This window comes from Gorilla gorilla, chromosome X (assembly GCF_029281585.2).
Source record: "Gorilla gorilla gorilla isolate KB3781 chromosome X, NHGRI_mGorGor1-v2.1_pri, whole genome shotgun sequence".
NCBI classification, from domain to species: Eukaryota; Metazoa; Chordata; class Mammalia; order Primates; family Hominidae; genus Gorilla; species Gorilla gorilla.
This window is the reverse complement of record NC_073247.2, coordinates 58,564,890-58,578,530: the sequence shown is the minus strand read 5'-3', so window position 1 is coordinate 58,578,530 and position 13,641 is coordinate 58,564,890. Positions and strand designations below refer to the sequence as shown.

At 44.9% G+C, this 13,641-nt stretch overlaps 1 protein-coding gene and 1 pseudogene across 1 annotated transcript; one reads left to right on the top strand and one right to left on the bottom strand.

The window, feature by feature from the left end:
- LOC101140796 (protein SSX2-like) overlaps nucleotides 1-13,641 on the bottom strand; it is a 63,589-nt pseudogene that overhangs the window by 23,368 nt on the left and 26,580 nt on the right.
- On the top strand, nucleotides 853-12,082 carry LOC109024635 (protein SSX5). Its single transcript, XM_055376803.2, has 8 exons — nucleotides 853-1,078; nucleotides 2,951-2,991; nucleotides 4,312-4,437; nucleotides 4,874-4,988; nucleotides 5,503-5,598; nucleotides 7,441-7,490; nucleotides 9,463-9,598; nucleotides 11,982-12,082. The coding sequence occupies exons 1-8, from the start codon at nucleotides 853-855 to the stop codon at nucleotides 12,080-12,082; spliced, it is 891 nt and encodes a 296-aa protein (XP_055232778.1).

Here is a 13,641-nt window from a genome sequence, read left to right as displayed (position 1 = left end):
AGTTCAAGACCAGCCTTGCCAATATGTTGAAACCCCATCTCTACTACTAATACAAAAATTACCTGGGCGTAGCGGTGCGCACATGTAGTCACAGCTACTCGGGAGGCTGAGGCTGGAAAATCGCTTGAACCCGGGAGACGGAGGTCGCTGTAAGCCGAGACACTGCACTCTAGCCTGGGCGACAGAGTGAGACTCTGTCTCAACAACAGCAATAGCAACAATGAACTCCTGACCTCAAGTGATCTGTCCACCTCGCCCTCCCAAAGTGCTGGGATTACAAGCGTGAACTGCTGTACCCGGCCATGTTCAATAATCTCGAAGTCGTAGACACACCTTCCAAACATCACAATCTTTGGTTTCTTTAATAACAATAGCAATTAATAATTCTTTTCCTCCTGGGCACAGTGGCTCACCCCTGTAATCCCAACACTGGGAGGTCGAGGTGGTTGCATCACCTGAGTTCAGGAGTTCAAGACCAGTCTGGCCAACATGGGGAAACCCCGTCTCTACTAAAAATACAAAAATTAGCCGGGCATAATGGCACGTGTCTGTAATCCCAGCTACTCAGGAGGCTGAGGCAGAATCGCTAGAACCCAGGAGGCAGAAGTTGCAGTGAGCCAACATCGTGCAATTGCATCCTGGGCAACCAGAGTGAACCTCTGACTCAAAACAAACAAACAAACAAACAAATAATTATTTTCTTCTTATGGCAATTACAACATCAGAAGGTAGCTTCATGGGTTCATTTCTCAAGAGAATACCCATTTTTTTTTCTGCATTTTCAGCAAGATTTTCTTCTTCTAAAACCTCAAGAGCTGCGATGACCACTCGGCAGCCTAGTGGATTGCCACCATGTGTGGACCCATGTTTCCCTGGCTTAATGGTCAGCATTATGTCATCGTCCCACAGCGCCACCGACACAGAGTATCAGCCCCTAGAAAGGGCCTTTCCAAGGAGGACTATATCAGGTCTGACATTTTCATGATCAACAGCCAGCCATCTACCAGTTCTGGCCAATCCTATCTGTATTTCATCAGCAATGAACAGAACCAAGCTGGGAGCACGAGATGGGATGAGGGTAAGTTAATATACCACAAAGCTTACTGTTCTTATGGAGATTCAGCTGGTCTTTCTTTTTCTTTTTCTTTCTTTCTTTCTTTCTTTCTTTCTTTCTTTCTTTCTTTCTTTCTTTCTTTCTTTTCTTTCTCTCTCCTTTCATTCATGTATGTATGTATGTATGTATGTATTTGACAATCTTGCTCTGTCGCCCAAGCTGGAGTACAGTGGTGTGATCTCAGCTCAATGCAACCTCTGCTTCCCAGGTTCAAATAATTGAGCGAGCCCAGGATGTCAAGACCAGCCTGGAAAACATAGCAAAAGGCAGGGTGGTGCATGCCTGTAGTCCCAAGGCCGAGGCAGGAGAATCGCTTGAGCCCAGGAGGTAGAGACCAACCTGGACAACATAGCAGAACTGTTTCTACTAGAAAAATTAAAAACATTAGTGGGGGCTGGGTGGTGTGAGCCTGTAGTCCCCAGGCCAAGGCGGGAGGATTGTTTGAGCCCAGGTGGTCGAAGCCAGCCTGGCCAACCTAGCGAAAACGCATTTCTACTAACAACAAGAACAACAAAGAAATAGCATGGGCAGAGTGGCTCACCCCTGTAGTTCCGAGGCCAAGGTGGGAGGATTGTTTGAGCCCAGGAGGTCGATACCAGCCTGGCCAACATAGCGAAAGCCTGTCTCTCCTAAAAAAATAAATAAATAAAAATAAAAATAAATAAATAAATAAAATAAAAATGAGCCGGGCAGAATGACACATGCCTGTAGTCCTGAGGCCGAGGTGAAAGCATCACTTGAGTCCAGGAGATTGAAGCCAGCCTGGGCAACATATCGACACCTGGTTTCCACTAAAAAAAAAAGGAAAAAAAATAGTGTGGGCAGGGTGGTGCATGCCTGTAGTCCCGAGGCCGAGGTGGGAGGATCCCTTGAGCCCAGCAGCTTGACGCCGGCCTGGCCAACATAACAAAACCTGGTTTCCACTAAAAAATAATAAAAAAAAAAATTTAAAAAAGCGTGGGCAGGGTGGTGCATGCCTGTAGTCCCAGGGCTGCGGCGGGAGGATCGCTTGAGCCCAGGATGATGAGACCAGCCTGGCCAACACAGCAAAACCGTATCTATTAAAAAATCAGAAAACAAAAAATATGAGGGGGGGTGGGGTGGTTCCTGCTTGTAGTCCCGAGACTGAGGCGGAAGGATTGGCTAAGGCGGATGTAACCAATACCACAATCACATCCCATAAGTAAATACATTTTCGTCTCTCCAGGGCTACAGGTAAAGGATGGTAATTGTGCACACCACACTTAGATTCCCTTTCAAAACTGTAATCAGAGGTTGGAGGGCCTTGGACTGTTTTTTCAGTTGCAACAGACATAGAAGCCACTGAAGAATGAAAGCCACGACTAAGTACAGCAAAGCTCTGCAAATGTGCTAGTTTGGAAAACATTGTGTCTTTCAAGTGGAAAAATCACAGATCGACTATTTTTTTCTTCTCGCTGTTCAGACTAGAATACAGATGTTTAACCCAAGATCCAGGGACAGTCTTCAGAGAGTTCAAAATCTCCTGACGGCGCCTGAGGACCACCCACTTTTTGGGTGTTGCAGTGGCAACAAAGTGTGACTTGAGGAGGAGACAATATTGTGCAATGTCACTGCCCAAGGAGATGGACCAATCAGGGCAGTTAGTGAACTCCATCTGGCCAATCAGAAGTCAGAACAGTAGGCGGAACAAGCGAAGCTGATGTGGCGTCTATCAGTCCAACCTCCAGGGACAGCACCTTCTCAAAGTGGGGGTGGAGACTCTAATTTTCCCGCCTAAAGCATCGCCTGGGATTGCCTACTTTAAGTTCAGAGTACGCATGCTCTGACTTTCTCTCTCTCTCGATTTTTCCACAGAGTATGCACGCTCTGATTCTTTCGATTCTTCCAAAATCAGAGTAAGCATTTGCTGATTTTCTTTTTCCATTCTTCCTACCCCTCCCCTCCTCCGTGGTGCATTTGTTATCTAGTTTTAATAAGGAGTATATATGAGGCAGGTCGCCATCTCAAATCTTTCCTGTCAGTTTCTAACTTTTTCAAGTATGGGATTTTTCCTGGGAATTCTGCAGTAACTTAAGAAATTTGGGCGGGGCGCGGTGGCTCACACTTGTAATCCCAGCAGTTTTGGAGGCCACAGCTGGTGGATCACTTGAACCTATGAGGCGGAGGTTGCAGTGAGCCATGATCATGCCAGTGCACCCCAGCCTGGGCAACAGAGCAAGACCTTGTCTGACCAAAAAAAAAAAAAAAAAAACAACTCACTCAAATCTTTCCTCCTGGGCTCAAGTGATCCTGTTGCCTAGGCCTTGGGACTACAGGTGCACATCATCCCATTTCTGCTAAGGGCTAAGGTGTTTTTATTTTGTTTTGTTTTAGTAGAAATTGTTTCACTATGTTGGCCAGGCTGATCTCAAGCTCCTGGGCTCAAGTGATCCGCCCACCTTGGCCTCCCAAAGTGCTGGGATGGTACAGGCCTGCTACACCACCCCCAGCTAACTTTTTGTATTTTTTGTAGACACGAGAGTTTTGCTATTTTTCCCAGCCTGGTCTCGACCTCCTGGGCTCAAGCGATCTGCACGCCTTGGCCTCCCAATGTGCTGGGATTACAGGCGTGAGCCACGGCACCTGGCTGATTGCTGCATGTTGAAACACCCCACATTCTCTCTAAGTGTTGCCGGGCTCTTGTAGTCTCAGAAATTCTAGCTCTCTTCCTTCTAATAATTTACAAATCACCCAGTAATAGCCTCTAAATCCGTTCATAGTAGCGATGCTCATTTCTCTTCAACAGAACAGAACCCCCATCCCTCTGCCTGATCAGATCCATCACCAGAGAGACCATGTTATCTCTGGGACTCACTTCCCTTCCTTTATTTATTGAGTGAGGGTGTTAGAACGCCCCCACTGAATAAAATTACACAGTCACATCTCTGCCTTCCCAACAAGGGTCTGTACATCTTTCAGGGTAAGCCTGGCCCCAGGGAAACTAGTAACAACATTAGCCAACCCCCTCCAAAGACTCAAGGCTGCTTTGCCCATAGGAAACATGTCATCCCCAATCAATACTTCTCCCAGAGACCCCTGGCTCCCTGTTTTCATCTGACTTCTCCCCATGGCCTTACTCAGGGACAGATAAGCCACGGATGGAGAAATGCAACTCCTGATTCCAGGTGACTGAGGGTGGCCAGACTTCACTGATTTCTCCCTCCATGGGACCAAAGGTACTGCAGCTGGAAAGACTCAGACTTTCTCTTGCAGGAAAGACTGCTCCCGGTGCCGTGAACGGAGACGATGCCTTTGTACGGAGACCTAGGGTTGGTTCTCAAATACCAGAGAAGATACAAAAGGTGAGGTGACCCGGAGGGGGCATAGTAGTGGCCCAGGGGACAGTGTGGGGTGATCAGTTTTCTGAGGAGGGGAGGACAGAGATACTGGGGACAAGGACCAGGGTCTCCGGGGACATCTGGAACCTTGGGAGCCTCTCACTTTCGCTCTGTCATCACCTAGCATCCCTGGAGAAAAGTCTGTGACCGTGGAGTACATTTGGTGAATCTCAGTCCATTCTGGAAGGTGGGAAGAGAGCCAGCCAGCAGCATTAAAGCTCTACTGTGTGGCAGGGGAGAAGCTAGGGTAGGTGCCCCATGTTCTGTCAGTTAGCCATGGCATCAACCAGGACGGATTATCATCCCTACTTCCCAGATCCAGCACACAGGAAGCGGCTCCAGCTGAATGGCAGACATGCCTAGCTGAGTCACTATCAGAAATCCTCTTTTTTTTTCCTAGGCCTTCGATGATATTGCCAAATACTTCTCTGAGAAAGAGTGGGAAAAGATGAAAGCCTGGGAGAAAATCATCTATGTGTATATGAAGAGAAAGTATGAGGCCATGACTAAACTAGGTAACAGAAAGTTCTAGGTACAGACAAGTCTGGGGATACATGAGCATCCCTTTTCCAGCTTTGGCTATTTCTTAGGCTGCAGAAAGTACCCCACGTTTTCCTTTTGTGCAGGGAAAAATCGCAAGGCAGCTTCTGGGTGCTCTGCTCTTCTGTATCTTGTCAGGGCTGAGGGCAGGGACTGGCCACAGTGGAGCTCATACCTGGATCCTGCACGTTTCTCTCCCTTAGGAGTCTGTTCTGATGAGCCCAACTGTCTCTGTGGCATCTGGCACCCCCCCACCATCCCTACCTTCCTTCTCTCGGCTTGTCTCTTTCTTTTTTTTTTGACTTAGAGTCTCAGTCTGTCACCTAGGCTAGAGTGCAGTAGTGCAATCATAGCTCACTGCAGCCTCGAACTCCTGGCCTCAAGCAATCCTCCAGCTTCAGCCTCCCAAAGAGCTGATACTACAGACATGAGCCACCATACCAGGCCTAAGCTTGTCTCTTAAGGAATAAACATTTTGCTTCTTTCTAGGTTTCAAGGCCACCCTCCCACCTTTCATGTGTAATAAACGGGTCGCAGACTTCCAGGGGAATGATTTTGATAATGACCGTAACCTCGGGAATCAGGGTGAGTAGATGGGAAGGGGCTGGAAAGGGTCTCCTCAAGCGCAACTGCTTTTCAGCTCAGCTACCTGGGAAAGATCCTCAGGCATTTGTTCCCTCATACACATCAGGGCTGAGTGAAAAAAAAAATTTCATGGAGAAAGTTAACTACAGAGGTCATTCATATAAAATTTTAAAACATGCAAAACAAGAATATGTATTTTTATAGATAATAAGTAGATGGTAAATGTATACAAACATGAATGTGAATAAAAAGCCATCAAATTAAGGTGACTGGCTGTAAGTTGAGGAGGGAGGGAGGGCAGGGATTGCTGAGTGCTGCACAGACAGCTTCAGCTGTGACTTGTTGATAGTGTGTTTTGTTTGTTTTTGTTTTTGAGATGGAGTTTCACTCTTCTCAGCCAGGGTGGAGTGCAATAAGGCAATCTCAGCTCACTCCAACTTTCACCTCCGGGGTTCAAGTGATTCTCCTGTCTCAGCCTCCGGAGTAGCTGGGGTTACAGGCACCCACCCAAACGCCCAGCTAATTTTTTAATTTTTGGTAGAGATGGGGTTTCATCATGTTGGCCAGGCTGGTCTCAAACTTCCTGACCTCAGGTGATCCATCCGCCTCAGCCTCCCAAAGTGTTGGGATTACAACTGTGAGTTACCACGCCCAGCCTGTTTGTAGTATTTCTAATATTCTGAATAAATAAATCAGATCTAAAATAGCTGTGGGGTAATGTTGAGATCCGACTGGACTCAATATTATTCCCCATACTTTTCTGTGTGTTTGAAATATTTCTTTTTTAAACGACATGTTGTTCTTCCTAAGCACTGTTAATGAATCAAAGGACAGTTAAGAAAATGTTATAAGTGAAAAAAAAAAAGAAAGAAAATGTTACAACTGTAGATCCGCCAAAAACTTCCAGTTTGTTTCATTAACAGCATGTAGGTATTGGATAGGTATCTTAGGAGTGAAGGTGATGAACACATTATGTAATAAAGATCGCTGTTTCTCTGTATTTTATCAAAACCAAATAGTCCTCTAATTCCCAAAGAACCCTGATTCTCTGTGATGAGCTCGGGAGTGAGTTTGAAAGAGTGATCCCTCATCCAACACACAGAGAGCTTTCCCACTTGTCAGTGAGGAGAGATAAAATGGGGTGAAAAAAAGACAGGCTCTTCAGTAGAGATCTTTGTACATTTCAGGGATATAAAGGGGACATATGTGTTTACTTGCTCTTCTGCTCTGACAACACAATTATAAGACAAGGTCAGAGTGTCTAAACTGTCTCCAATAGACCTATTACTCCCCAACTAAACAGGCCAGATTCTACAATCTCCCGCAATCACTATAAGAGGTCTGAAAAGCCAGTGCTTGAGTCTCTGCCAAGTTTTGACGTTAAAGGAGTGTCTTTATACCGAAAATATTTCAGAGCCACTGGACTAAATCATCCATGGTTCATCACACATTTAACAGCTTAATTCACATACCATAAGATTCACCCATTTGAAGTGTACAATGATTTTCAGTTGCTGTACATCTTGAGTGGATACAGTTCAGATTCCCAACCAATCAATTTAATTATTTGAGAATAAGTAAAAGATATGTAATGGAATAAGATGAGACTGTGATGGGGTTTAGTCCCCATGTGATAAACCATGAGATGGAAAATTCTGAATTGATGCCACAGATAAATGCACCAACCATGACTAAACATAATTCAGAAGCAAATCTCAAATAACTCCTCAACAATGAGTGGACTCATAACCTCTGCTGCAGAATACCCTCATGCGACAGAAGTCTCTCTAGAGTTTGGAAATCTTTACCAACAAAGAAAAATTCTGGTGTATTCTCTTTCAGTTGAACATCCTCAGATGACTTTCGGCAGGCTCCAGGGAATCTTCCCGAAGGTGAGTATCTCTCAAATCTAAAGGACCAGAGAACCTTTGTCCCTTCACGAATGTGAACCCTGTAAGAGTGGGAGAATATCAACAATGCCCTCACAGCCTTCTTCTCCCTGTGTCTATCACAACACCTGATGTAGCACCGACGGCTTGCTAATACTAACAGTTGTGATCCTTAATACTTCTTTGGTTTTCATAGTGATGCCAGATTACTATTTTAAGCAGTTCACATGGGTTAATTTATTTAATCCTTAAGAAGACCTCTATGACGATGTTTCTATTACTATCTCCAAATACTATCGAGCCACACACTTCAATTGTCACCCATATAAAAGACATGTAACTTGGTGCAAATCTTCTAAGTTCTCTGAGATCCAGACTCCTGGTCCATGAAATGGAAGTAAAGAATCATAGTTCATGTTTTAGATCATAGTTATCAGCAGCATAATAATAAAATGAGGCTATCATTGTACAGAGATGTTAAAGAATTTTCCTGGGGCACAGTGTCAGTGGTAGTCTGATCCAGAGCTCCAAGCCATTTAAAGCTCATTCACGTTTGCATTTGTTTATGAAGTTCAGATGTTGCTCACTAGGGCTTTACCCCATAGGGCCTGCTGGTGCTTCCATTGAGACACCCACTCTCGCAACAGGAAGGACCAGCTGGCCTCTGCTGTGTTACTGGGGCCACTCACATGGCTTAGGAATCGCTTTGACTGTTGGCCCCTCCCTGCTGTGAGCTCCTTGAGTGCCTTGTGTGCACCTGGGGCATCTGGGAAGCCCCCGTCCCAGCCCAGGGGATCCCTCGAAGGCCCCTGAATGAGTGATCCCACAACTGCAGATCCAACTCTGGTTTGGAGGGTAAAGGGATCTGGGAGTTGGGTTGCCAGTGTGGAGACCGAATTCAAAGAAGGACCATGAAAGGTATTAATTGTTATTATTACTACATTTAAACAGTGTTTACAAGCTCAGAGAGGCCTTCCCTTAGCCTATTTTACATGTATTGTTCACTATTTCATAAGTGAGGAAGCTGAATAAAAAGTAGCCTAAGGACTGGGCGTGGTGGCTCACGACTGTAATCCCAGCACTTTGGGAGGCCGAGGCGGGCAGATCACGAGGTCAAGAGATCGAGATCATCCTGCCCACCATGGTGAAACCTCGTCTCTACTAAAAATACAAAACTTAGCGGGGCGTGGTAGTGCCTGCCTGTAGTCCCAGATACTCTGGAGGCTAAGGAAGGAGAATCGCTTAAACGTGGGAGTCGGATGCTGCAGTGAGCCGAGATCCTGCCACTGCACTCCAGCCTGGCAAAAGAACGAGACTCCATCAAAAAAAAAAAAAAAAGTAGCTTAAGAGTGTGGGTCAGTGATACATCCCAATGCAACCAGAATTGTTATGGGTACCACCTCACTGAATTCCACATTCAATGTTGGTGCCTCGGTAGGCTGGTATGCCAGATCTGGTACTGCTTTCTTTGCTGCCTGGATTAATTTCAGCAAACCATTTCTTTCCCTCTCCCTTCCCTGTATTCATCTCCCCACGCCATCTTGTTCAGCAGTGTTTTGTCCCCTCTGTATGTCTTTACATTTACTCTCCCAGCAGCTGTCTATGAGCTTATATGGGATCCCTTGTATTTTACGGAAACTCTTCCCTTTGTAGACCTTGTGAATTCTTAGAATGCTTTGCTCCAAATCTTCTGTATACCAAACTCTCAATTACATGGAGATTTTTGCTGTTTGCAAGAATGTCAGTCTTAAAACAGTGTGAAGATAAGAAGAATTCTATCCCTGGAAACCATATTCAGTTAGGCCATTCCTTTCGCTTCTAACCTCCCAGGTTTCTCCTAATTTAGGCAAGTGTAACTCTCCCAGCATTGTTGAGAACATTGATTAAGGTAATGCATGTGAAGATTCTTTGTAAGCTCTAAAGCACTATAGAAATGTCACTGATACTGTTTATCTGTGACCTTCACATTATAAAGATCATGCCCGAGAAGCCAGCAGAGGAAGGAAATGATTCGAAGGGAGTGCCAGAAGCATCTGGCCCACAGAACGATGGGAAACAGCTGCGCCCCTCAGGAAAACTAAATACCTCTGAGAAGGTTAACAAGACATCTGGTAAGAGAAAAGAATTTGGGAACAACCACTCTGGCTTTTCTCACTAAGTTCAGGTGTGTGGACTGGGTGTGTGGCATGGACCCCAGACAAGCCTGGGTCCAGGCTGGGCTGAGGAGCTCGCCCAGCTCCAGATGAGATGTTAGACATGACTTCCAGAGACACAGACTGGAGTTGTCATTCATATAAAAAAAACCACGTGACTTGGGGCAAGTCTTCCAAATTTTCTTAGCTCCAGTTTCCTAGTTTATAAGTTGGAAATAAAGAATCTCAGTTCATAAATTGTTTGGAGGCATTAAATTAAGTCTAGAAGGCCTGATGACATGAAAGGTGCTGAAGCAATTCCATCTGTGATTACCTGGTATCATATCTTACTCAGCTGAATGCCTGTTGCCCAATATAGGTGTACTTCAGAGATATTGCATGTTCAGTTCCAGACCACTGCGATAAAGTGGGTCACATACATTTTCTTCTTGGTTTGGCAGTGCATAAAAACATTATGTTTACAATATACTGAAGTCTACTAAGTTTGCACTAGCATTATGTCTCAAAATGTATATATCTTAATTTTAAAATAATTCATTGTATAAAATGCTAATAATCTTCTGCGTCTTCAGTGAGTCACACTCTTTTTGCTGGTGGAGGGTCTTGCCTCGGTGTTAATGGCTGCTGGCTGATCAAGGTGGTGGTTGCTGAAGGGTGGAATAGCTGTGGCAGTTTCATAAAAGAAGACAACAATGAAATTTGCCACATCGATTAGCTCTTCCTTTCATGAATGCTTTCTCTGTAGTATTTGATGCTATTGGATAGCATTTTACCCACAGTAGAACTTCTTTCAAAGTTGAAGTCAATGCTCTCTAGCTATGAAAGTCCTACATGGCATCTCCTTCCAATAGAAGGTTATTTTATCTACACTGAAAATCTATTGTTTAGTGTAGCCACCTTCATCAGTGATCTTAGCTAGATCTTCCGGGTAACTTGCTGCAGCTTCTCCATCAGGGTTTGCTGCTTCACCTTGCACTTTTATGTTATGGAGATGGCTTCTTTCCTTAAACCTCATGAACCAATCTCTGCTAGCTTCACACGTTTCTCCTGCAGCTTCTTCACCTCTCTTCGAATTCATGGACTTGAAGAGAGTTTGGGTCTTGCTCTGAATTAGACTTTGGCTTAAGTCAATGTTGTGGCTGGTTTCATCTTCCATCCTGACCACTTTCTCATTTAAGCAGTAAGGCAGTTTTGCTTTCTTATTCTTGTGTTCACTGGAGCATTAGTATTATTATTTTCTTCAAGAACTTTTCCTTTGCATTATATACTATTACTTCCTTCAAGAACTTTTCCTTTGCATTCACAGCTTGGCTGTTGGGTGCAAGACGCCTAGCTTTCAGCCTGTCTTGGCTTTCAGCATGCTTCCTCACTAAGCTTAGCCATTTCTAGCTTCTGATTTAAAGTGAGAGACATGCGACTCTTCCTTTCATTTCAACACTTAACGGCCATTGTAGGGTTGTTAATCTTCCTAATTTCGGTGTTGATGTGTCTCAGGAAATACAGATGCCCAAGAAAAGGAAGAGAGGCAGGGAAGAGCTCATCGGTGGAGCAGTCAGAACACACACAATATTTGTCGATTAAGTTTGTCAACTTCTATGAGTGCAGTTCCTGTTACCCCCAGAATAATTACATACAACAGGGTGATTATAGTCAATAATAACTTAATTGTGCAGTATGAAAAACTAAAAGAGTGTAAATGGATTGTTTGTAACCAAGGATAAATGTTTGAGGGGATAGATCCCTTATTTTCCATGATGTGATTTTTACGCATTTGCATGTCTGTATCAAAACGTCTCATGTACCCCATAAGTATATACACCTACTGTGTACCCACAAAAATAAAAAACAAAAATTATTTTAAAAGACTAAAAAACAATAAAAACAATTGCAGTAATAATATCAAAGCTCACTGATCACAAATCACCATAACAGATATAATAATAATGGAAAAGTGTAAAATTGGTGAGAATTTCCAAAAAAAAATTGCAGCATCTGTGAAGCAGTATGAAAATGAGGTGCAATAAAACAAGGTATGCCTGTGTAACCTTAATAAATATGTGCTGAATGAAAGGAGGTATGGGGGAATGTTCCCTTAAGTGAAGAGGTTGGGAATCTAAACCTGACAGCGGAAGGAGCCAGAAGCTAAAACTTTCATTGGCATTTGGCCTGTATTGGTGTGGGCCTAAGGTCTCAGCCTCTCTAAGCCAGAGAATGTGAAAAACTGGATAAAGAAGACCCATGGGCACTTGGTGGTAGGGAGGCATCTCCTTTTTTGGAGAAAACAGAGCCTAACACTCTCCTATCTACCCAACCCTCATCTTCCAACTCTTCTCCATCATAGGACCCAAAAGGGGGAAACATGCCTGGACCCACAGACTGCGTGAGAGAAAGCAACTGGTGATTTATGAAGAGATCAGCGACCCTCAGGAAGATGACAAGTAACTCCGTAAGTGAACCTTTGGCTCATCTCCCACATCCTTGCAGATGTGCTATTCTGTTATGGTACTGGTATCCCATCTTATCAGTTGTTCCCCAAATCATTCCCTTCTCATAATTTTCTAGGGTACAGCATTGAGGCTGAATGATGAAATTTCCCATGTTTTTTTTTTTTGTGGGTGGGGGAGTCTCCTTTTGTTCCCCCAGGCTGGAGTGCAGTGGCATGATCTCGGCTCACTGCAAGCTCCGCCTCCCGTGTTCATGCCATTCTCCTGCCTCAGCCTCCCCAGTAGCTGGGGCTACAAGCGCCCGCCACCACGACCGGGTAATTTTTTTTTTTTGTATTTTTAGTAGAGACAGGGTTTCGCCATGTCAGCCAGAATGGTCTCGATCTCCTGACCTCGTGATCCACCTGCCTCGGCCTCCCAAAGTGTTGCGATTACAGGCGTGAGCCTCCGCGCCGGCCTTCCCATGCTCTTTCTACTCCCTGCCCTCTATATCCAGGGATCCTCCCTACCCAGGATGCTGTGGGTTCCCAAACCCCAGGTCAGCCCTGATATGCGGGCCACACATAGGAATTGATAACCCAGGCGAGGAAGTCACTGATGCATGAGCAGATGGTTTACTTCGAGGAACCGTGAAAGGCGTGTGCAGGTCCCGAAGTAGGGCAGAATCGGAGTGTGCAGGGTCTGCAGGTCAGGAGGAGTTGAGATTGAGTTGTCACGTGGTGGGAACTCACTGCCACTTACTTTCCTTCTCTCTTCTCGCCTCAGCCTGGGGGATACGACACATGCCCTTGATGAGAAGCAGAACGTGGTGACCTTTCACGAACATGGGCATGGCTGCAGACCCCTCGTCATCAGGCGCATAGCAAGTGAAAGCAAGTGTTCACAACAGTGAAAAGTTGAGCGTCATTTTTCTTAGTGTGCCAAGAGTTCGATGTTAGTGTTTCCGTTGTATTTTCTTGCAGTGTGCCATTCTGTTAGACATTAGCGTTTTCGTTGATGAGCAAGACATGCTTAATGCATATTTCGGCTTGTGTATCCATGCACCTACCTCAGAAAACAAGTATTGTCAGGTATTCTCTCCATAGAACAGCACTACCCTCCTCTCTCCCCAGATGTGACTACTGAGGGGAGGTCTGAGTGTTTAATTTCCGATTTTTTCCTCTGCATTTACACACACACCACACACGCACACACACACACCAAGTACCAGTATAAGCATCTCCCATCTGCTTTTCTCCATTGCCATGCGTCCTGGTCAAGCCCCCCTCACCCTGTTTCCTGTTCAGCATGTACTCCCCTCATCCGATTCCCCTGTAGCAGTCACTGACAGTTAATAAACCTTTGCAAACATTCCCCAGTTGTTTGCTCGTCTCATTATTGTGCACACAGCTCTGTGCACGTGTGTGAATATTTCTTTAGGAAAGATTCTTAGAAGTGGAATTGCTGTGTCAAAGGAGTCATTTATTCAACAAAACCCTAATGAGTGAGTCCTCATGCTGAGCGCTGTTATAGGTGCTGGAGAGACATCAGGGAACAAGGCAGACAGATATTCCTCAC